At 39.0% G+C, this 25,647-nt stretch overlaps 1 protein-coding gene across 1 annotated transcript in view; it reads right to left on the reverse strand.

Moving 5' to 3' along the window:
* cdkal1 (CDK5 regulatory subunit associated protein 1-like 1) overlaps nucleotides 1-25,647 on the reverse strand; it is a 277,873-nt gene that overhangs the window by 221,620 nt on the left and 30,606 nt on the right. Inside the window, exon 4 of the mRNA XM_059338970.1 lies at nucleotides 7,958-8,042. Coding sequence (XP_059194953.1) covers nucleotides 7,958-8,042 — 85 coding nt within the window. The remainder of the gene's footprint in view (nucleotides 1-7,957; nucleotides 8,043-25,647) is intronic.

Raw genomic sequence — 25,647 nt, forward strand, 5'->3', positions numbered from 1 at the left:
GACTCTGTTCTTAATGCTCCACAGCCTGTCAGCTTGGAGACATCTCCTGAAATGTGTAATAACTTCCTGCACTTTTTTATTGACAAGGTTGCTACTGCTAGGGCCCTCATCTCTGCTCCTGCATTTGACCCCTCAGTCACTGCTCCTTGTTCTGCAGCTTTTGATGGTTTTGAGCCAGTGTCTCTGTCTTTTTTAGAGGACCTGGTTGGCCATATTAAGCCATCAGGTTCTCCCTGTGATGCTGTCTCCCCTCGTTTCTTCAAAGAGGTTTTCCCCAGTATAGGGCAGTCTGTATTAAATGTAATTAACAGTAGTCTGTCTACTGGTCGTGTTCCTCAAGGTTTTAAACATGCAGTGGTGCAGCCCCTACTTAAGAAGCCTGGCCTAGATCGCAGCGTGCTGGCCAATTTTAGGCCTATCTCCAAGCTGCCCTTTATCTCTAAGGTCTTGGAGAAGGTCGTATATGGTCAGCTACAGTCTTTTCTCGATGTACATGGTGTCCTGGAGGTGTTTCAATCTGGTTTTAAAACTATGCATAGCACAGAGTCAGCTCTACTCAGAGTTTTTAACGACATCCTCCTGGCTAATGACTCCGGTGACCATGTAATTCTTTTTCTGTTGGACCTGACTGCAGCGTTTGACACCGTGGACCACAGCATCCTAGTGGCTCGGTTACGCCACCTAGTGGGCATCGGTGGCACTGCGCTAGAGTGGTTCAAGTCATATCTGACCGACAGAAGTTTAACTGTAAACCTTGGTACCTCGGAGTCCAGCCCCGCTCCACTGCTGTATGGGGTTCCACAGGGGTCGATTTTAGGGCCCCTGCTTTTTTCTTTGTATTTACTGCCTTTGGGCTCCATCTTGAGAAAGCACGGCATCCCTTTCCATTGCTACGCTGACGACAGTCAGATATACGTGCCACTTAAGAAAAAAGATGCTTTCTCCCTCACACCGCTCCTGTCATGTCTCAAAGACATCAAGGCCTGGATGGCCTTGAACTTTTTAAATTTTAATGAGAAGAAAACAGAAGTGATAGTGTTTGGCCCTAGTGGCTCTTGTGTGACCCCTCCTTTTGACTTGGGCCCTCTGGCAGATTTTATAAGACCAACTGTGTCAAATTTAGGTTTTAAGATGGACAGTGATTTTAAATTAGATCGTCAGATTAGTGCTGTTGTGAGGTCAAGCTTTTTCCACATCAGGCAGCTGGCTAAGGTGAAGCCCTTCCTTAAGCACGAGCACTTTGAAACGGTAATCCACGCCTTCGTTACATCTCGGCTGGATTACTGTAACTCTCTGTACCTTGGAGTCAGCCAGTCCTCCCTCGCACGGCTCCAGTTAGTGCAAAACGCGGCTGCTCGCCTCTTAACTGGAGTTCGTAAGAGGGAGCACATAACTCCCATCCTGGCCTCCCTCCACTGGCTGCCTGTGCATTTTAGAGTCCATTTTAAGATTCTTTTATTTGTTTTTAAATCTTTAAATGGTCTCGCCCCACTGTACCTCTCTGAGCTCCTCCACCCCTACGCTCCTGCTCGGTGCCTCAGGTCAGCTGATCTGCTGCTCCTGGAGGTACCGAGGTCAAAACGGAAGCTCAGAGGGGACAGAGCTTTTTCTGTTGCAGCCCCCAAACTATGGAATGAGCTGCCTTTGCACATCAAACAAGCCTCCTCACTGTCCATTTTTAAAAGTCATCTTAAAACCTATTTTTATTCCTTGGCTTTTAACCACGCATGAGACTCTGCTCTTGTTTTTAGTGTTTTATGGTTTGCTTTTATTTATTGTTTTTTAAATTGTCTTTTAAAAAGCAATAAATCTATTTATTTTAGTGTTTATTTCCTGTTTTATTTATTTTATTGTCTCTTGTTCTGTTTGTTTATGTACAGCACTTTGTTGCGGCTGTTGTTGTTTTAAAGTGCTTTACAAATAAAGTTGAGTTGAGTTGAGTTGAGAAGAACAGACAGATTTGTGGCCATCTGGAGATAATAATAATATTATTAATAATATATTAATATTAATAATAATAATCATTGATTGTGATGATGATATCAGAAATCATCACATGTCTTATATTACTTTATGCGTCGTTGAGTACCCTGAAAAGTGCAATATATAAAATGTATTATTATTATTATTTATTATTATTATTATTATTATTATGATAAAAAAAAAATATTACAGTACGCTAATGAGAACTATGTCTTGTTCTTCCAATGGTCATATCATGTTTGCATCTTGCTAATGGGCATGTATTAGTATTATGCATAGGATTTTTATTTAGTCAAATGTAACATTTGCTGAGTTTGTTGATTTTTTTAAAAACTTAATTGAAGGTTTGGACAGATAAACTCAACTTCTCGTGAAAGCCACGGGTATACGCTCTCAAATACTTTTTGAATTTCATTTCTATCTGCTACAGAGGCTGAAAAATCTTCTGTTGAATTTCCAGAAAAACTTCAGGTTTTAGGGGGTTCTTTCAAAATCGCCCAGAGGTTTTCCAGGCGTTTTAGGCCTTAATGGGTTAAGTAAATAAGTTAACTCAGTAAAGTAACTCAGTTTTTCAGAACACTTTTGGCAACATGTTGTCTACAATCAATGGCTCTAAATGTATGAAGCTACTTCCGCCAAGACAACACTGAGCCAACAATAGACTGTCCTGTTGCCGAGGGCCATAATATATATTCACCACCAGCCTACACAGCTGTTATAAATACACTGTATAAGCACAGCACATACACTTTGGACTTCTTCCAAGAGTTCATTCTGTGTGTTGTGTGTCCCTTTTCAATTAACATTAATGATTTTTCTTTCTTAGGGTTGGTTCATGAATATCAAAATTATATTGAAATGAATGTAAATATAATGTGGGAATTGGCGTATTTTATAAACAGGAGTACACAACTCTGAGTTGGGTTCTAATTCGTTAAGCATACATTCCCTTGATCATACAAATTACTGGAGACAGCCAAGTGAAGAAATCCAAAACACACACACACACACACACACACACACACACAATACAGAGCAGTTTAATTACATGCTGTTGAGCAACTGTTTCTTTAATGCATTCCACATTCATTGATTTGAGAGGTCTCTGACATTGAATTACGCTATAGATTTTGGCATTTCAAACGCACGCACATGCACACCAAAATATCCATACTAATTGACTTTTTAGCATTCAGTAGCTGCTCTATTAGCAGTTTATGCTACCGAGCGCGTTCCTACTGAAGAAATGAACAGCAGGGCAGAGTATGCCATCACTCTACAAAAAAATTCACGTCTCCCACACATGTCGAGTCGACTCACCCCTGCACGCTAAACAAAATCATACGAGCCAGCTTTTTTTTCTAAAATACTGAGAGCAACAATTTGGAGGAGCAGAAAGACGCCATAGAAAGGAATAATTAAGTAAACAAATTGATATACTGGCCTATGACATAATTTTAATAATCACAGATTACACAAACAATCCTGAGCCCTTGAGCGGGACGCAAATGTCCGGCAACAAGCCAAGGCAATAAAGAAAAACAACACACACAGAATGCAGATTCAAAAGTAGCATTTGTTTTTAGCTTCAGGACCAATCAATATTGTTGAGTGGTGTTCATGGCACATGCCGAAGATATACACTCCATATGCATATCTGCTAGCATTCTCTCTCTCACACACACACACACCCACACACACACACACACACACACACACACACACACACATGCAAACAGACACACCATTCTCCCACAGGATGCCTGGGCATCCATCCACCTGACAAACCCCATACACAAAAACACAAATACGACTCCTTAACCCACACACTTGGCATTGATGCCAACTAAGCCCCAGTTCTCCAGAAGTAATAAACCGTCTTTTCACTGCGTCTCTCCAAACTATGACGGAGGACTGCTGAAAGCCCCTGTGCTTCCATTTTAAACCCCTCAACTCATTTACGAGGACACTGATTGTTACTTCTGTGACCATATGTGTGTTGGTTGAACATAATGTCCCACATGCCACTGCCATGGGGATTATTTGTTTAACACAACAACATACACAAACACACATCAGTAAAATGAGACAGCATGACAATACGGACTACAAAGTGGTTTAAACATACACAGGGCCTGGGTTAATTCCATAAGCTAAGATAAGAAAACAGTAAAACACAGCCTGAGTTCCCACACACGAGTCTTCTCATATTAATTTATTGTATATAAATTGTTCTTTTTCCTTTTACTTTTTTTTCTTACTTTTGATACTGTGTGCTTTTTTTACCTGTTTGCTGCTGGAAACTCAATTTCCCTGAGGGAGCCATCCCAAGGGATCAATAAAGTTTTATCTTATCTTATCTTAATCAGCCTCAAAACGTAGATCTAACAAACAAAAAAATATATAGAAACTCAACATTCACAGGTAAAGTTTAAACATTGTCAATTCAGACAGTTCTTTCTTTTCCTCCCTTCAGGGTGGTCTGGTTAGTCTCCTTTAAGATTTACTTGGTGCTCTGATAAAGCGTAACAGTACAGCTAATGACAGAACAGCAAGCTGAGCATGACACAGCTTGTTACCTAACATGCAGTGTAATGGCCTACAACTACATCTGAGTCTGAGAGGTGGTGACACATTCTCAAGTACAAATTAGTAACTGGTATTAAAGGTTAATACATTGTTACCAGTGAAAGCCATATCCAACAGACAGACAATTCACGACACTATTATGTGGAGAGCTTCTTGATAGAAGGTAAAAATGTATTAAAAGCCAGGAAGATAAGGGCCATAACAACATAATTATCAATAATATTGAAGTCAAAATTCAGCTCCCTCCAGGTTCTCTTTTCTTCGATGTCACAGAAGCATCATGCTTTCTTTAGAGACTGCTTTTTTAACTAATCTGAAATATACTTGTTTTAGGCACTATTGTTCAAAATCCGAATATTAGTTCAAATGTAGTTAATATTTGAACTGTTATTAATTACGCTCAGCGTCCACTCTCTGTAATTTCCTGAGTTTCCTGTTACCAGAGTTTTTAAACTTTAGCTGCAGTCAGCTAGCTCAGCAGCCATGCTACAGGACTGGGAGCTTGAAGCACCAAAGGATTGTGGGTATTTAACATTAACTGCTCGCACAGGAGCTTTGGACCACTGGCAGGAGGAGGTCTTCAGGCCTGGGACAGGGATGCTGGCAAGACAAATGCAGAGCTGATCGTCTTGCTGTGGGACTAATTTTAGTACGTCATATTAGCTGGCTAATGTCTTGTGTTGTTGCACATGTTTTGAGTGGCTGTGTTTGCAAGTTGTTGAATAGTTTTCGATCAAAAATGTTGCATTTTTATGTAAGTAAAGCGCTATATAAATAAAGTTTGATTTGATTTGAAATAAATGTATGTGAACAACTGTTTTTGGTGGGGGACATACAAATGTATTCCAATTCATGCGTCTCATATCAAATTTTTCAAACAAAAAAAAAGTGACAGCACTTAAGGCTATATTTACCTGTGAAAAGGACAACTAGCTATGAGGCCTCAGCCAGTGCAAATGTGTGTGTGAATTATGTGCGTGCGTGCATTTGTGTGTGTGTGTGTGTGTGTGTGTGTGTGTGTGTGTGTGTGTGTGTGTGTGTGTGTGTGTGTGTCTGTGTGTGGTGCCAGGAGGTGCAAGCATAACATCCAGCGTGTGACTGAGCGCGAGGCAGCCCGTGTGCCTGTTTCCTTCTCTAATTTTTTTCTCTCTGTCGATCATATAAAGAGAAGCCAAAGAAAAAAAATGAGGGAACAATAAAAAAAAACTTAAGTGGGCATTTGGATTCACTTTGATCCTGTACCCCCTCATTTTATGTCTCCATCATGCAAGCAGCAAAACTTTCTCACATTCCTCATGTGTGTGTGTGTGTGTGTGTGTGTGTGTGTGTGTGTGTGTGTCCCTCCCAATGAATAGAGCATTAATTGCATTAGCATTACAGCTGGGTGATTTCCAGTCAAAGAAAAATTCTGGCACCAACAAAGAAGACATTTCTGAAGTGTGTTATTATTTTGTGCATTTCAATTGAAAAAATCTTTGCGTTTAAATTGGCATGACATAAAGAGTGAAAGAAAAAGCGGGCATGTGGAGACAGCTGAAGCAGAGAGACAGGAAGATTGCACTGATGAAGTTGGCCAAGGGAAATTGTTCACTCTTCAAACATGTGATATTTTGTTATGTTAAGTTTCTCTATTCTGATGATTCAAAAATCCAAAATGCAAAACGCCACAGATGATAAAGTGCTGCTTTTCCATTCAGCTTCAAATACAAATTATCTATAAGAGCCAACCAACGGAAAAGCCTACAATTTGTCTATTCAAACATGGCAGAAACCAGTGCTGTTGCAGCTCTGAGATTAGTGAGACGGACGGGGGAGTTAAATGTACACAAAACTCTTTACAGCTGTGACCATTGAAGTGAATGCTTTTTTCATTAATAATTAAATTGCTGATTATTTTTTCTCAATTCGTTAATCTTCTTGTCTCAAAATTGTCACATTAACAAAGTCCAAGGTGTTAGTGAGACAAAAATCAGTGAAACTTGACGTATATATCTTAATATGTAGAGCAGGTGGTCTGCCCAATTTTTCCAATATTGGTGACACTCCATTTTTTTTTAAAATAGTATTTGATCTTTTTTTCTATTTCTATGATTTGTAACATTATAACTGTGATACTGCACAAAAGACATTTTTGAGTTCTCCCAAGACTGAAAAATTGAAACTTCTTGGGGTTATGGAAGGACAAGTTTGTTTGAGGCGCTTGGAGGAATGAAAAGATCACCTTATCAATTTGTTAGTTGAACAGCCATGTTTTAAGACAAAATACTTAAAATGTACTCAAAAAATAAATTTCAAGAAGCTAGAAATTATATCCAGCTACAAAATAACCTAAAAAGGTCGACGTACAGAGACTCATAGCTACAGAGACGATATACGACAGCCTTTGGTCTGAATTAGACTTTTATCAGTACTGAACTATACTGAGCTGAAATCTTAAAACCATTTTAAATCACAAAAATCCTTTTTTTACATAGAGTCACCCAGTGACTAACTTTTCTCTCACTACCACAAAAGAACGCCCGCCAGGTGTGTGTGTGTGCCCCTGATGGATGGAAATTAATCAAAATGCAAAACAGTTTCTAGCTTAATTTCTCTCTGTTTATGCAAATATCTCTTTCTCTCACTCTCACTCCTACCCTCTTTTTCTATGCGTGTGTGTTTGTGTGTGTGTGTGTGTGTGTGTGTGTGTGTGTGTGTGTGTGTGTGTCAACAGTGCAGTGAAAGACCAGTGGAACAGTGTGTAGGTGGAAACTGACATGGGGCAACAAGCTGAAATCATGTAACACACATACACACTTCTGCCTGAAAACAGTGTGCTGCATAGCAAAACCCTGAAAGATAACCATAATTACTTTTTTTCTTTTTGCTACACTGGCTATGGTGGTGAAGACAAACTACATTTCTTTAACAACTGAAGATATTCTAGGACCTAAATTACTATTTGTCTCATATTTTGTATTTATTGATGGATATGAAAGATACATTTATTCTGGCAGGATGTTTTACTGTCACAAGACAAAAACTTTAAATTGTGATTGAATCATTTCATCTCATACTAAATGAAATAGAACCTGCTCATAAACTTGGTTATACGTCTTGATATAGAGTGTGACGTTAACAAGCAAGGGGCTTTTTCTTTAGTAATTAGATGTCAAATTATTTTACAAAATAATTGCATGTATTTTATGTTTTTTCATACAGAATGCAAATATTACGCAGTGATTTAAAAAAAAAACTCTATTGTTTTAATTCCAGCAGCCAATCAAAGTGGTCCTGACAGATTTATTCCATCACAATGTGTGCAATAAATGCTAAAAATGTTGTAATCGGCTGGTTTATTTTCATGGAAACAGAAAACAAAGTGTTTGTGTGTGTTTGTACATACTTGATTGAGTTTCTGAAGTGGTCCTCTGCTGGGTTTTTCACGGTGCAGCTGTTGAGCACCCAAAGGTCTGCGTCTGCTGGGTCATCTATAGAAAGAGAGAGTTTCATTTTGAGTTCATATTTAATAGAACAAGAACAGATATTACTTTTGTCTTTTTTTTTCTTTTTTAAAACAATCAAAACAACAAATGAAACAATAAAGGATTCAACAAAGCAGTACGGAGTGGGTCATCATGGCCCCATAATTTCAAACCCAAGAGGTCTAATTTTAAGCAGTATCTAATATATGAAAAAAAGTATTGTCTCTTTCAAAACAGCAACACTCTCTCTTTCACGCATATTATTGCAGTGTAAAGAGATTAACCCATTGAGGCCTGAAACGCCTGTAAAACCTCTGGGCGATTTTAAAATAAGCCCCTAAAACCTGAAGTTTTTCTAGAAATTCAACAGAATTCTACTAAATAATAGATTTTTCAGCCTCTGTAGCAGATAGAAATGAATTTCAAAAAGTATTTGAGAGCTTATACAAATACTACAAAATGACGTATCCGCTTTCCAGGTTTCAATGGGTTAAGGTACTACTGTGTAGCACTGCTTCTGCTCTGACTATCGTCTCCTCCCAAATTGTTCCGTGATGCCGGACTGCACTATTAAAGGGCACAAATATCATTTTTCCTTCGCAGGATCACTATGAACGCCCTGAGCCGGCACAGATCTTTCCGGCAATATAGCAGGACATTTACGGGATCGCAATATGAAAGGGGCGAAGGTTAACGACACAGGGTGTTTTTTTTTTTTTTTTGACAGAAATAGCTTGCAGACAAATTACAACTAAAAAGATTACTTAATTATTTCTCAGACAAAAAACACAACATTTCTGAGGTGTAAGTGCAAAACACAAACTATATGCATATATATATATATATATATATTATACGTTCAAATAAACTGTCATTAAATGAAAATACACTGTGAAAGGGTCAAAGTTATGAGACCAAATCGGTAAACGTCCTATATAACATTTTATATAACTTTATTGACACAGTGCCGTGGATTTGCATTTTTTGTAGCCAAACTTTTGCCTCCATGCTCAGACACCCGCCTGATCTAAACCTATTTAAATCGTCACACATTTGTATCAATGTTCAACTGTTTTGTGATGCATCGTTACATCCATATTGATGATATTGGTAATGATAATGTTTTGCATCAGTATACTTATTTTGGTAACGCTTTATATAAAGGTCTTTGTAATAACCATTAACAGGTAATAAGGCCCTTGTAAGTCCTTACAAGATGCTTATTAACATTATTGTGTGTTTATAAGCTTATATACGTGTTAATAATGGCATTACAAACACCCATGACCCACCCATTATGTCTTTGCCATGCCTTTAATAATCTTATTTTGTTTGCTTATTGATATTAAAATATACTTTATTGCTCATCTATTATAAGTTAACTATGCTTTTTGCAACTACCGGATCTAAAGTGAGAACAATGCCTTATTACTTGTTAATTAATGGTTATTAAGGACCTTATTATAAAGTGTTACCCTTATTTTTATTGAAAAATGATTTAAAATTAACATTGTGAGAGTTTTTAGCGAGGATCTCTACCAACACGATTTGTAGGCTTTGACACGCACACACACACACACACACACACAGAACAGAACAGTGCATTGCATTGCTCCTTGTGATGTTAAGCTCGGCTGCTGCTCAGGATGATGGCGGCAGGCTTTGCATGGCACTGCCAGGAGAGCTGTCACACACAAAGACACACATAATGGTGGGGGTATGGCAGGGCGGTGGTGGGGAGCTAGAAGCTGCTTTTTAACGCCACATTGAACCAGATATTTCACTTAGAATCCACTTCCCTGCTGCAGTCAAGCATACACACACCCCACTCACACTGTATTATGTTAACTCCATGCACACCTGTAACACTCGAAGGACGTGGAGAAAGGGGAGATTATCAACCATGCCACACCTTGATTTAGGTAAAACCACACACACACACACACACACACACACACCAAGAACAAGGACAACAGCATTTATCAAATTATTCACAGTGATACAAATTAAGTAAACATCTTTTTCACTATAAGTCTGACTGAACAATCGATACACATGCAGACTTACATGAGCAAGGAAAATACAGATAATACACTAGCATCACTTGGGAAATATCACAATGTCTTGCAATAAAATTAATCAGAAACCTAAATAAAGTATTATTTTTTTTAAGAGAAAATGTCATTTCACAACTATTTCTTCACAATATTTTAAAGTATAGAAGTTACATTGCATGTTTAAATATTTAAGGAACAGATGGTGTGGATATAAAAACCACTTAATCCATTAAAATGTGAAGCACACGGAGAAGTACCGTAAGGTGTGTTTGCTGATTATATCAGACAGTAAGCAAGACTTAATGAAGTCTCGTAAAAACAGAAGTGCAGCTGCATGTCTCGTTAAAGCACTTAAATAATGTGAGTCACACTGGTAGGACATGAATCATGAGTTGGCTTTGGGTTTGTTTGTTTGGGCCTTTGTGTGTTGTGGGGAATCATCTTTTTTTGGAGACTGTAATAAGTAGAATAGCCAAAAAATATGGCGTAATCCTAAAGCTACAAATGCAAAAATATGAAGTGTGTGTTTGAGAGAAAGAGAGAAAGAATAATCAGCTGACAAAGAGTGCCCATTATGACTACCTTTATTTGTCTAGGAAAACAACCAACATACACACACACACACACACACACACACAGAGACAAGCAGACACACACAGGACTAGTGGGAGTGGTCTCAGCTGTGTGGTTGCTGTCTCCTCTCTGTCCCGAGGGAGACTTTCCAGACCAACAATAACAAGCTCTCCATCAATTTAACACACGCACACACACACACACTCAAAATAGAAACAAACATCTGCAAAACAATCCTATCAACACAGTCAGCACAACTTGCAAGTACAAAAACTATAGAGTAAAAAAAAGATGGAGAAGCAAAAATATGTTGGCAATATGCCTTAGATTTACAGTGTCTTTTTACTCAACGGTTTCTGAATCAGAGGAGATTTCAAATGAACTGGCTCATATTAAATGAGTGGGGCCACTATGTATGAATACATTAATTACTTTTTCATTAACTGAGTAATAACAGTCTGTAAAATGTAGATTGCAATTAGTGAACATTTTTTCATAATCATTTTGCCAAAGATAATATTTAATATATATTAGTGCAAATGTTTGATATTTGGGGAAACATCCACCTCTGCATTGTTGCTCAGGACACAAGTTATACAACTAGCTCTTGTTCACATGATTTTCAAATCCTTGTTTTCCATCACTGAAGCAAGGCAGACATGGACTCTATCCAAATGCCCATACTAATGACTAATTTTCTGGTATTTGTAGCTTTAAACCTCTATGGCCCTTTCAGTCAGTGACAAAAGCAGCAACTGTTCTTGATCCAGCGAGGATCAGCACAGCAGATACAAACTGCAGCAAGTACAACAGTCCATCCCCATCCAGTGGCAAAAGGTTGACATAGTCTAACTTCAGCAGCAGAGACTGAGAAGACCTGTCACACTTCACATTGGTAGCAACAACAACTGGGATCAAAGCCAACGTAAGGCAGCATTGAAATTAATCAAGGCAGCACTTGCTTCTCAGTCAGAAAGGGCTTTTAAAAAGGGCCTTACATCAAGGTAAAACACCAATGTACTAAAAACTATTTCACCTTGTTTTAGGTGAAAGGATTGCAACTTTAATCATTTCTCAGTCTTATAATTTTTTTCCTAAAAGACAGAAATGTTTTAGACAACCTCTGAGTAAGTGGTGGTGTTATCAAAGTAGTTCAGGGCCACATGTACTGCAGTTTTACAGTGCTTCTGTGGAAAATTGTGTTTAAAACCGCGACACTTGTTTGGGTAAACGCTAAGAGATCAAAATCTGAACCCACAAGGAAGCTTAGTGTGTTTGTTTTAGCAAGACAAAGACAAAGATACAATTCTGAAGGGAAATAATGGCTAAGGAGGAAATATTAAAAGTGTGAAGGTAAATGGATATGTGCTGGCTTGTACCATTTCCCATGTTTACTGTGCCAAGTGGCTAAAGAGAGGAGTGAACATGAGTGAATGGAGAGATAAAGACACTGTTGAACACAACATCAATACCTTGATTTACATGTACACAATGATCTAGGGCAGGGGTGTCAAACTCTGGCCCGCGGGCCAAATTTGGCCCGCAGTGTAATTTTATTTGGCCCGCGAGGCAATACCAAATTATTATATTATCATTGTACTATAAAAGCTGACCCGCCGGTATTATATGGCACATTTACCGCTAATACTACAAATCCCACAATGCCCTGCTGTTGTTTTGGCGCGTCAATCAGGACAGGACCCAGAAACGCTCCTCTGTGACAGTCGTCATAGCAACCTCAAGCTAGAGCTGTCTCCGAGCTACCCCTTCCCAAAAATGGCGAAAAGAAAGGCAGAATTTATTAACCTGTTGAAAAACTTTATTTTGATATTTAAATCAGAAGGATGCAAATAGAAAAGAGGCATACAATTTTTATTTAATTTTTAGTTAATAAATGAATGACATTGATGTTTTTTTTTTATTTGAAATTTGATTTTGCATGTCTGCACTATTTAGTTATATATTGTATGTTTATAAGCGTTGCTGGTTCCATATTTAATGTTAAAGCAAAACATGTTTGGTATATATTAAAAGGTTTATTTGTTCAATGTTGGCCCGCGATTTTATTCAAGTTTTACATTTTGGCCCATTGTGTATTTGAGTTTGACACCCCTGATCTAGGGTCAAAATAATAGAATGAGCCATCTCTCTTTCTCTGTCACTCTCTCTTCCCGAGGTCGTAATTGATATCATATATTTAGGCAATAAAAAAAAGACCTGTTGCTATCGTCCAAAAGCCAGGTCCTAAACACGCTTCTAGTGCTAACCTAAGGATTTGTTGCTAACACCGTACAGAAAAAGTAGCGTGTGTGAACTTTGGTTCCGCATTGCATGCAATCTTTACATAGCATGTATTGTGTATGTGGCTTAATGCACTGAACAATGACCCCTATACCTGAAGGTTCAGTCCGAAGACACAAAATACTACAGTCCTAATCTATGTGGGCCTGCTCAAAGAACAAGTTCGTAGCAGCTTAACGTAAACCATTTTTAATGAGATGCACTGTAAAAAGGGTTGTAGAAATAACAGTAATACACTGTCAAATACATCAGAAATAGGGCATAAAATGAAAAATTGTATATCACTGTATTAGACGCTTTTAATTACCGTAAATCAAAGAATAGCACAAAAATGTCATGTCATAAACTGGAAGAAACACACAGTTTTGCTGTAAAATATAACATTTTCGTGCAAAATGTATGGAGAAATGCCCTGATGTGTGAATGAATGACACAATTACCCTAAAAAATAACAGGATTATTCAGACTAAATTACAGTTTTTTTGCTGATATTTACATTTAAATTTAGAATAGAAAATCCACTCACTGTAATTTTTACGGTGAAGTTCTGGCAACCACAGCTGCCGGTATTTTACCGTAAATTAAACAGATTATTTTTTACAGTGTGCAGGCTCTGGCATTACTGGATAGTTGAGATATTCCGTCAGGTCTAATAACTTTTGCTGTGCTGCCTAATTCCAAGATAGTGCAAAATAAAGTCTAATGATGAATTACAGGAACTTCACGCTGGGGTGAAATATAAGTCATGTGGGGAAGTAACGAGTGACACTGATGGGTCCGAAATGACACAAGAAATCATACATCTGCACAGTTGACACCACAAATTACTGCCTGGATTCACTCTTATTCCTCCATGAAAATCAGTAAGAGAAATAACACCACAGTGTAAGGACTGCGCTAACAATGGCTGTCACAATTTTAGTGACAGCTGCTTCTGCTGAGCAAACTTATCTGAAACTTATCAAGCTATAACTGCTACCATGCATGTCACAAAAATGTATTGTCCTTGCTGTCATTAGCAGCACCTCAGACTAGGCACAGCAGTAATTATGATCTTCATGAGGGCTATGAATCTAGAAGATGCAAAAGTGTGCAGAGCTAAAAGTGAGATATTCATATGTTTACCTGTTAAATTTTTTTTTGCATAAGGCAGCAGACAATGTAGCTCTTACAAGGAAGGTATTAAGCATCTCAGAATACTGTGTGTTGACTAGAGCAGATTTAGTTTCCAGGAAAATGTTAAGTGACTAATCCATGGTCCCCAATGTGTGTTTTTTCTGTTCATCTCTCCATCAGTGTGGGAAAGTAGCCTGAGGTAACCTTCAATGACTCAGCACTTAAGTGCACATAATTTCCTACCATGCACAGAAATTCTACTACTGGGAAATCGCTGGAAAGTGAAATTTGCATAAGATTTGCATAGGTATGGCGATGCACCCAGTGATGGGGGAGGGATTTGGTTATTTTTGCAAATCATGGCCATCAGGCAACTGTGAGAGAAGTTGTTAGAACAGAATGTGCAAAAAAACTGTTGACTAATCTTTTATCTGATGAAGAAGAAGCCCACAGGGTGAGACAAGCATCCTGGTATGTGTGCGAGGATGGTTGTGTGTGTGTGTGTGTGTGTGTGTGTGGGTTTGTGTGTGGGTTTGTGTGTGTGTGTGTGTCTGTGTGTGTGTGTGTGTGTGTGTGTGTGTGTGTGTGTGTGTGTGTGTGTGTGTGTGTGCATGCATGTTGCAAACTGAGTCTATTTGCCATTCCTTCTGTAGCTTTGAAGGGAGTGTGATAGGAGGTTGAGAACATTCCGGCATCAAGATCAGTTTTTAAACAATATTAAACTTTAGATGTTCAGCACTTTTCCCTATAATTTGCAATATGTATGAATGAGTATAACACAGAGTACCCACAAAAAGTGGAATTAATTATAATTCATAATAACACACTTTTAAGACTGAAACAAAGCTAAATATGGTACAACAACCTGTCCACTTTGAATTCCTGGGTGAAAAATTTAATGACATTTGTGGTTTGCTTTCTTTAATTTCTCACTAAATTGCAGTCGTAGTGGGTGAGTATTGGCTGTATCTTTACCTACAAATCTCTCTCTCTCTCTCTATCTCTCTCTCCCTCTCTCTCCCTCTCTCTCTATAATAATGACACTAGTTCACTCAGTCTGCAGCCCACAGATGAAAAGCCAGTTTTATATTTTATCCAATATAAGAAATATATTCCATTTGACCACAACAGCTGACCCCTGAATAAATTGGGTTTTTTTTGTTGTTGTTGGGCTGTGTGTGTGTGTGTGTGTGTGTGTGTGTGTGTGTGTGTGTGTGAGAGAGAGAGAGAGAGAGTGAGAGTGAGAGAGAGAGTTTTTCTCCAATCAGGAATATAAGGAATTCCACCACCCATCAACAACAGTTGACCCCTCGATACACAAAAGGAAAATGACTGTGTGTGTGTGTGTGTGTGTGTGTGTGTGGGTGGGTGTGTGTTTGTGTGTGTGTGTGTGTGTGTCTGAATTGTACCTTATTGAGTTCACAAATTACTAAATCTAATCCATGACATCACTCTTATGTGTGCTTCTGTGTGAGCATGTGTGTGTGTGTGTGTGTGTGTGTGTGTGTGTGTGTGTGTGAGAGAGATATTCACCCTAAATTCACCCTGCAACCAAATCATACAAGAAAGACTGGGATATTGGAAAGGCAACACCTGGGGTCAGTGTTTGAGTTTGTGTAACCATATACACAAGGTCATACATAACACATTTCAATCACACTACTCCCTATGGAGATGAGGAGAAGGGGTTATGGGAGCAGGTGCATGCATCAAATAAGTATGGATGGAAAGATGGACAAAAGAAAGAAAGATCAGGTGGCTGCTCGTGTATGTAAAAAGAAAGACGGCAAAAGGGAAAAAGGATTCAAGGACTCTGTAGGACGGACAGTCACTGTAGAGGCCATCCTGAGAGAGAAATGAAAAGAGAGAAGTGATGTGAAGTACGTATAGTAAAAGGAGAAACAGACAGAGCGTCAAAGCGAGATGTGAAATGCACAGGGTCGAGAAAACAGAGTGGTGGAGATGAAAGTGGAAAACAGAGGAGGATAAAGAGGAATGACATGAAAAAAGAGTGCTGGAAAGAGAAGAGTGGCATCAGTAAGTCCCCTGCTCCGAGCTGGAAAACTGTTGTTTCGTAAACATTAAAAAATACATTGTTATGGCTGACATGGTTAGTACACTATTTTGTTTGTGTGTGCCTCGATTTTAAATTCCATAAATATTTAGTTTCAGAAACACTAACAAAATGATGGATTCTGCTGTATTTGCACATAATGTTGATCTACCCACAGGTGTGTGCAGCACCCCACTGAGAAGCTGAGAGAAGGCTCAGCTGCAGGGTCAGACAGCAGACAAACAATAACAGACAGAATGGGAATAAGGTTATGTCCCACAACTCCTATGTATCCACTGTATGCAGATGTGCCACTTTACAAATGAAAACGGTCAACTGTGAAGTCAATTGTCTACTGTAAATAAACAACATTTCACATATAAATGGTAAGATTTGTGGATTAAATTAAATTAAATACATTTTACCTATCTCTTGACTATCTGACATGTATGCTGCGTGATAAAGATGACACTTTTCATAGAATATGGGACCCTTTTATGTTATACATTGGTATGAATATTTCAACCATATTTACACGAGGATTTACATAGGACTGGAACATGTGGGGTGCTTAACTGTCATTTATTTTTGTATCTATATAATTTCTGAATCATCTGTCGATATGTATTTATGTATTTATTTATTTTTTATTTTTTATTTTTTTCTCTGTGTCTGTGAGCCGAGTTGTAGTGTTGTATAGCCCAGTGTGGGTTCTTTTTATTTTATTTTATTTTTTATATATTCTATTTTATTTGTTTGACTGTTCTTTGTGTTTGTTTGTTTTTCACTGTGTGCTGTGAAAATCAATAAACATATTGTTTAAAAAAAAAATACATTTTACCTTTGTACAGAATATAAAAAAGATAACTGCACGTTAAAATGAATGTTTGCATACTTTTTGCTGTAGCATACAACATCAGGTATATTATTTGCCACCCATTGCACACATGAAACATGGTGTAGTCTGTGAGGATAATATAGCATCTTAAGCACAATATAAAGTACATTCAATAAATTTGGAGTGCTGCCTTGCATGCTTTGTGCGTTATTGATGTATTACTTTAAAAGCCCATCCTCCAGCTACAGTCAGACTGCATGTTTCTAGGTTTTTCAAATATTTTTATAATGCTAGGAATGTGGGCCTCAAAATCAACGCTGTAGAGTGGTATGCCCTCTTGACTCCACGCTCAGCAACAAGTTATATGAGGTATGTACAGCCAAGGTAAATGTAGCATACATGGGGCTTCTTTTATACCTGGACAACTGAGTTTATCCTTGTACCACTGACACTGACAGGACCACAGAGGAGCATGTGCTATTGTTTAACAACAGGAAGTCAAAGTGCAGTAGCTTGCATGTACCAAGCCAGCTAGAGTGAAAGAACAGCAATTTTTCAAGATCTCCAAAGCTCAAAAAACACAACAATGATGTAGTCTATGTTTTTGCCCCCTCTGGCATGTGTTATACAGGGGAAAAAAACAGTGATAGAAACAGTAATGCCGTGGTTAACACTCTCGCCTCACAGGGAAGGTAAGACTCCACTTTCTGTGTGAAATCTGCATGTTCTTCCTGTGTCTGTAAGAGTTTCCTCCCCACAGGCAAAGGCATGAAGGTTAAATGAAGTGGAGACTTGTAGGTGTAAATGTGAGTAGAGGTGTTTCTGTCTTAGTCCAATGTGTGTTAGACTGGTGATCTGTCCATGGTGTGATCCGGGATCGTTTCAGGCCCCCTGTGACTCTGTAAAGGATAGATAACTGATGAAGAAGTGAATCAGTCCGTCATTTATCATCAACAGGCAGAAATAAAGAATCGGAATGAAGGAACAAGTTTAAATCACAATACTGCCAGTGCTATGTCAACTGATGGGCAGTGCAGCACTCAAAACTAAATATCTGACCTAAGTTTTATAGTTTGATATGAACTAGACCAGTGATTCCCAAACAGGGGGGGACCGACCCCCCCAGGGGGGCGCCAAAGATCCATGGGGGGTCGCGAAGCCCTCTTGATTTTAAGGGATGTAATAAATCTAATGTGTTAAATATAGATGAGTCAGCATTTAATTCATTAGTGGGACAAAAACAACTAAATAAGTGCTACATTAAACATTTATTAATCTATTTAAATAAAAAAATCACTATAGAAAAGTTTAAAATTCTAGGCTATATGGGGAGAATAATTGCGCGTGTATACACAGGTAGCCTCACCTAGCGGTAACCTCGCCTAACAACAGAAACACAGAGCTAATGGAAAAATGGCGAAGTGTCAGGGAGACTAAAATGCTGAATATCTCAAAAAGAAAAAGAAAGGGTACCATGAAAGTTATATTGAGTTCGGCTTCATAGAAGCAATGGACAATGGGGGCGTCGCCAAAGTTTCCAATGGTAAAAATGTGGGTCCCTCAAGAAAAAGGTTGGGAACCACTGAACTAGACCTTCGAAGTGAAGGTGAAACACATAACCTATTAATCTCCAAGAACTAGAACGAGAAAAATAAGATTAGGATTAAGATTCTCGTATTAGTCCCACAATGGGGAAATTCAACCTCTGCATTTAACCCATCCATTTTTACATACCAGTGAACACACCATGGTTAGGAGCAGTGGGCAGCAAATTTCTGCGTGCCTGGGAGAGGTGTGTGTGTGTGTGTGTGTGTGTGTGTAGGTTATGTGCCTTGCACCAGGGCATTTCAGTCCTTGACCTCAGTCCTGGGATTCAAACCAGCGACCCTCCGGTTACCAGCCCAATTCCTAACCTCAAGGCCACAGACTGCTAAACATTGGCTTTCTTTCTGTAATATTCTGACTAAAACAATCTAAATGCAAAGCACAGAGATGCCAGAGGTGGATTCACAGAGTCAACTAAGGACAGAATAACATTTTACGTAAAAAAAAATGAGAAATAAGTTTCCAAAAGATATAACCTGAAGGGAGTAAAGATGGTTTTCAGAGTTGTTTCAAATAACAGTATTTTACTGGAGACACCAGACTGTAAAATGTAAGCCTCAGCCACAGTGGGAGGTAAGAAGGGATAGGTGTAATTCTTATAGCGTTGTTAAGCTCCTATCAGCATGTACATACCTGCTATTTTATCACAACATCCTAAAACTATCATCAGTCTTTAACTCCCTCTTTCCCTCACCTACCTTTTTTCTTTATTTTTACTCTTCTTTTCATTTCTCCTACATTACCTAAAGTCTGTAATTCATCTCCTCGCCCGTCTCATTTAACCACCATATATAATATCCACTGACTTTTACTCCTTTTCCCTCGCTTTCTTATGTCAATTGCAAACCCCTTGTTGTCACCACTTTCTCGTCTTTCAGTTTTTCCCCCATTCTAGTTCCTCCTTTCTTCCTTCTTCAATTTCTACTGCACCATCCAACCCCAATATTAACCTCAGACTTGTCTGCTTTTCATTTTCCCTGCTCCATCTTAAAATTACAGTGTTCTCAGCTCGTGTCCAACATCTTATAGACAGATTATGCTTAATGATGGGTTTTCTGTACGCGGAAGAACAAAAGGAAGTTACGCTTTCCTAGAAAAACTTGCATACACTTAAAAGAATCCTTGAGAGCTGCATACATTTCAAGTTAAAAGTGGTAAAGTCCTTCCTGAGACAATCAATTTCTCCCATAATTCATCCATTTGCTTTGCAAAAAAGAATAGAAAACAATTTACTTGAGTTTTTCATTTACAAGAACCGTCAAAAGTGTCTACTTATAATTCATTAAAAGGCATGAAATTAAAAGCATGGATAATTAGTGATTGTTTAATTGTCAAAGCCATCCACCATAATTACTCACTATGAAATGAAAAGTCTATTATATCGGCAATAACAGTATGTCATACATCCATTTTGACTTCTCTACTGCAATAAGGCTATATGTACAAAAAGTGTTCTATAAATAGTGGGTTAATTTACAAAGGCTTACAGGAGCACATTCCTCTCAGTAATTGGCACTGTGATCTAAATAATTAAAGACTTGTGTTGATGTGATTGCAATCTAAAATGAAACAGCGATCTTGCTTTTTAGCACTATGGAGCTCCCATGGTGATTACACTGCAAACAGATTTGTTTTCTCTCTGCCAGGAGAGTACTTAGCATTTCTAGGTTTCACTGATCCAACATCCTGCTTGGGTATTTCAAGCAGTTCAGCGAAGTTCACTGCAGTCAGGTCTTGTATATTTATGTAGGAAAAAGAGCTCTGGAGACTCTCTGCTTTCCAAGCACCATAAACCTTTCATACAAGCTCCTTTAATTCTCTCTCTCGATGATAGATATATCATATATATCCCCACTTTCACTGCTATCACTGAGGCTACAGTACAGTATCATATTTTCCATTTCAGACAGGCCCTCTTAACAAGTTGCCAAACTTTCTCTGGCATTCCCTCGCCAGTTATACATGAAGTGTGTAAGTTATATTTGTCCCACGTGGAAACCAGCAGGTAGAGCTAAGCTGTGCAGCCATTTTTAACTGTATAGACGAACAAGGCAACAAGACTGAATAGAAATCGTTGTTTGTACTTGCTGTCCTTGCAGCACACTGGTTCTCAATCAAATTTGGATTAAATTTCCCGTAATGTTCGCTTCCACTCTCTAGGAGTCCATTCAGTCATTTCCCCAGACTACTTAAACTAAAACAAAGTATCTGAGCAATTGAGATGTGCAGATTTTCCAGACCAAAGAAACAGATCTATGCTGTCTCTGATTTCCCTCTGGTCTACAACCCTGGTAGATGATATATGAGGGCTTAGGCAGAGACGTCTGGTTGTGTAAATGTATCGGTGTGTGTGTGTGTGTGTGTGTGTGTGTGTGTGTGTGTGTAGTGTGAATGTGTGTGAGTGAGGAAGAAGAGGCAGACAGCAAGCCCTAGGGGTCAATATGATGCTCCTGGTGCTTCACACACAGACCACACCATGACCCACTTTCCACCCCATCCCACACACCCCATCACACTCCCACGTGCACAAATGCATGCGCGCGCACGCACACACACACACACACACACACACACACATACTTCTCTCCCTTGTTATTTCTGTCTTCTACCCTCCATCTCAAACACATCATCTTTCCCTGTCCACTGCCCCCCATCTCTCATCTTACTCACACACACACAAACACACAGGACATGCTGACCTTGGGATACAGTACAGTGGGGCTTTATAGGGGTAAGCATGCTGGGGCAAAGGGGTGGCTTTGGGGTGAATGGACACACTTGACTGAGCTAACAAGGCCTGTCTGGCCCTATTGGCTGATTGGCTGGCTGTACAGCTGGATGCCAGGCTGACTGGCTTGGACAGGTGGGCTGGGAGGCAGGGTGGGGCAGTGACCCACTCACAAATGCTGTGCATCACGTTCAAATCATGTACTACGATCTCAAGTCAGGAAAGTGAGATTTACTCGGGCGTTACATGATCAAAGTAGAGTTCTTGCTGCTCGGTCTGACTGGCAATGATAAGGATTACTCTCTGACTTAAGCTATTGACCAGTTAATGCTAACAGCAGCATCACAAACAAACAAGTAATCTTATTTTTGTGTTGACGAGGGAATTTTACGTAACTTAATAATTCAACATCAATTCTTGGGGGTCACAATAACATGCTGTTAGCATTGTGTCATAGCTGCAATGTTTTCATTTTTACAGTAAGCTGCCAATACATCTCAAATGATTACAGTTAACCAGGCTCAACAGTAACTGTTGCCAGATAGCCATTAGCAGTCATTCTGAAAAATTGGCAACCGATTCTTGGCCTTTGGGTACTTTCTGGGCAGTGTTTTCTTGTGTGTTTGTTTTTCATTCATTTTCGTACCAAAGCAAAATGGACTAAACTACCAGGTGAGCTGTGACATAATTCAGAGGATGGAATAATCATTCAGCCAGTCATGTTGCTTGTCTCATTGGCTCACTGAATATGGGACATTTTTCCAAGTAGTTTTTGTCTCTGAATGGTGCAAAGTGCTAGGTGAATGCAGTTAAACTTTACTCTACGTCTCAAATTTTACAGTACATCATCACATATCAAAGCTATGAGAAAGTATATACAGGAAAGGCCAGGGCTCAACCTACTTTTTAGGTGGCACTGTTATACAAACACCTTAGTTTTTAGGGGTGTGACGATATGCTTTGGTCACGATTCGATTCGTATCACGATTCTTGATAATTGTGATTCTACAAGTATTGCAATTAAATATTAGCCTGGCTAACACCAGACTAATCACAAATGAGATTAGTCTGGAAACCAGCCGTTCATTTCTCCGTAGAGGAGGTGTGGTTTACGATCCTCCGGAGCCGTTTATTGGGCGCTTAGAATGTCTATCAAAGCGTCTGTAGGTAGCTCTCAGCCAATCGTATCAGTTATACCAGATGACGTATGTAGAGCAACAGAAATGGATGTTTGTTGTATGGGTGTCTGTGAGAGTGTTGCTTGCTGCTTTGTTTCTCCAGTTCTCACTTTCTGCAAGATTATTTATTTTCACACCTTATTCCCCCTCATGTCTTTCAGCCACACACATCCACTGATTTTATGGGCAATAAACAAGCTGCTGCGGGTCTCTCGGCGGCTCCGCTGTCCCCCGACTCGTAGCCAGATCACCGGCATTACGGTAGCGGGGCTAGTAGCGGCGTTAGTTGGTAGATTAGACATTTCCCAAATCCTGAAAATCAACTTTCGCTCTAAACTATTTAAAACACCATCTACAGCTAAAGAGAGTTTCGCGTCTGCAGCAGCCATGTTGGATCTGTAAGAAAACTACAAAACTACAAGCTTCCGTCTGCCGAGTAGTACGCGTCATTGTCTTACCATCCCTCCCCGCTCTGTGATTTGATCCCTAAAACAGGGCTAAGAAACGGCCCTGGTTTCCAGACTGCCTGGAGGTTCGAAATGAAATTCGAGCGCACAAGGCAGTATGGGTATACCCAGGCTAATTAAATATGATTATTAATAGCAATTTTCTTTTCCTTCTTAAAAAACAAACAAGTTGAATCATACACTTTTACAGATGATAAAACATGAATTTCATTCCCATTTTTTTAAAGTTTACAGCTACAAAATTAATTGAAATGTCCACACAGCACAAATGTGGGCTCGTTTTAATATATTTAACTTAATGCAATACATTGTTGAATAGATTAAGCAATATGTTTTTTAAGTAATAAGTAAAGTGCTCTGACTACTGAGTGCTTACGTAAACAATATGCATCTGTGCGAATGACTGACCGATCTGGGTGAATCTGTCAACACGTGAATGAAGCAACAACAGCATCTAAGCAATATTTACTTCATCTGAGAATGTATTACACCCAACAAAGTCTCTATAATGATGAGTCACAAAAGGCACTGAAAAACTGGCCCAAATGTAACAGCTACACTCACTCACGCATGCACACAGTCACGTGTGTGAGAGTGGATGTGTGGGGAGTGACAACTTGGCCATGTTTGATTGGAACAACAAGACAGATTCCCAGCTGACAACATTTCCTTCTAAAAGGTTCCCTCTCCTCGGGGAGTGTGTGTGCATGTGCATGTGTGTTTGTGGAAGTCTATGTGACTGGTTTGTGTGTATGTATGTATGTATGTGTGCATCTGTACGTTTCCTCACTGACGTGGCAAATTGTGAATGGGCCTTTGAGGACTTACGAGTTTCACCTCCAATCACATTTTACAAGTGAGCACTCACACAGGCACACAGTCACAGACACACAAACGCTGAGACATGCACACACACATAGGGGCCTTGGGGTTTTGGCGGTTGGTCTATCCGTCTAGCAGGGTGAGCAACCACTCAGCCGTGGATGATAATGCAATCAACTGTCATTAGAGGTGGCCACACACACACATACACACACACACTCTAACACACACACACACACACACACACACACACACACACACACAGACACACAGACAGAGTACAGCTACCTACAATACAATAACACCTATCAGTCAAGTGAAACACTGCACATGTTGCTATAGTAAGTAATGATAATTGTATGTGATTTGTATACTAGCTTCTCCAATGTGAGAATTTGCTGATTTTCTTTGTCAGAAATTACTGGAAATCACTGAACAAAACCGAGCATTCGCAGACAGGACATTTAAAGGATAAATTGAAAAGGAAAAGAATCATTAATTGCAGCCCTAAACATAATTCATGTAAATATCCAGCGACATAAATAAATGAGATGAAGATATTAACATACATGTATTTATAGCAAAAACCAAAACAGTATACAAACACAGAAAAACACACAAGCACATCTTCCATCCTCATCGGCAGTTAATCTTCTGATGCAACTACAGAGCAACACCAGTACAGAACTGGAACTGGGTGCCTCGGAGACCCACTATTACTACGGATTGGTGAAACAGTTCTCTGCCGTATTAGTGTTTCTTTTGTTGTTTTATTATGTTTTTTAATATTAATATTATTCATAATGACATACAAGTAGACTATCCTCTGTTTTCACTGCATTACTACAAACCTGTTTCCAATATTAACTTAGTCTTAATGAAAAAAGCAGCAGCTCATTACAAACAACAACCGACATCAATAGGAAAAATAAAGATTGCAGAGCAGCCAGCAACAGGCCCCAGGGTGTATTATCTATCTAGTAAAATGTTTTCTGATAAAAAAAATTACACTTCTGGTGAAAACAAAGATACTCGGCTGAAACTATACAGTTCTATTTTATAGAAGTAGGGTACGCCTACTCCTTCTGTGACCATATCTGGTCCAGAGGATGACGTCCTCTCGACCACAGCCTCAGCCACTGCATTCAGGGAAAATGGGGAAATCACAGGCCCTCAGAACTACAGAAGGCTCCCGTTCCTCGGCTTCGCAAGGGGCCACATGACCAATACCAGAAAGGTTGCGGGGCCGGACCAAAACTCTGAACTAAATTCTGCTCAAAATTAATTTAATTGCTTTAAAAAATACAGTAAATTATCTGGTTTTGAGCTGCTACTGATAAGAATACATGTTATGATAAGACTGTTAATGTGGAGTAAATCAAATATAGCAGTATAAAGTAGTAAATACTCCAATCACTATGTCACTTTTCCATTTATTTTAAACACAACTGTAAATGACCTTTAGCAAGGTTCCTATTGGTGTTTTTGTATTATATAGCTTGTTTTTCATGTTTGTAAATTTTCTAGGTGTTTTACAATGTTGTGATGCTTTTATTTTGAAATGATGCCGTCCAGTGTAAAACGGGTGCTTTGATTTCGAAAGGTAGTGACAGGAAGTAACAGGTGGAACGGTTAAATTAAAAATGAACGGTAAATAATAACGAGTGCGTCGTAATTCATATAAAGTTGATATAAAGTATCAAAAAGGTTTTTATAGTGGCTGGCTGACAGGACACAAGGTTTTGGTAAAGTTTAGTTTCTTCTGTCATATATATTAGTGGCTATATTTGTTGTCTTAACTATAGTAAAAGTGATTGTTTGTTATTGTTTTCCCACCTCGTAGCTCTTACGGTGGATTCACAAGGTGACCTAG

This window comes from Centropristis striata, chromosome 8 (assembly GCF_030273125.1).
Source record: "Centropristis striata isolate RG_2023a ecotype Rhode Island chromosome 8, C.striata_1.0, whole genome shotgun sequence".
Classification (NCBI taxonomy): domain Eukaryota; kingdom Metazoa; phylum Chordata; class Actinopteri; order Perciformes; family Serranidae; genus Centropristis; species Centropristis striata.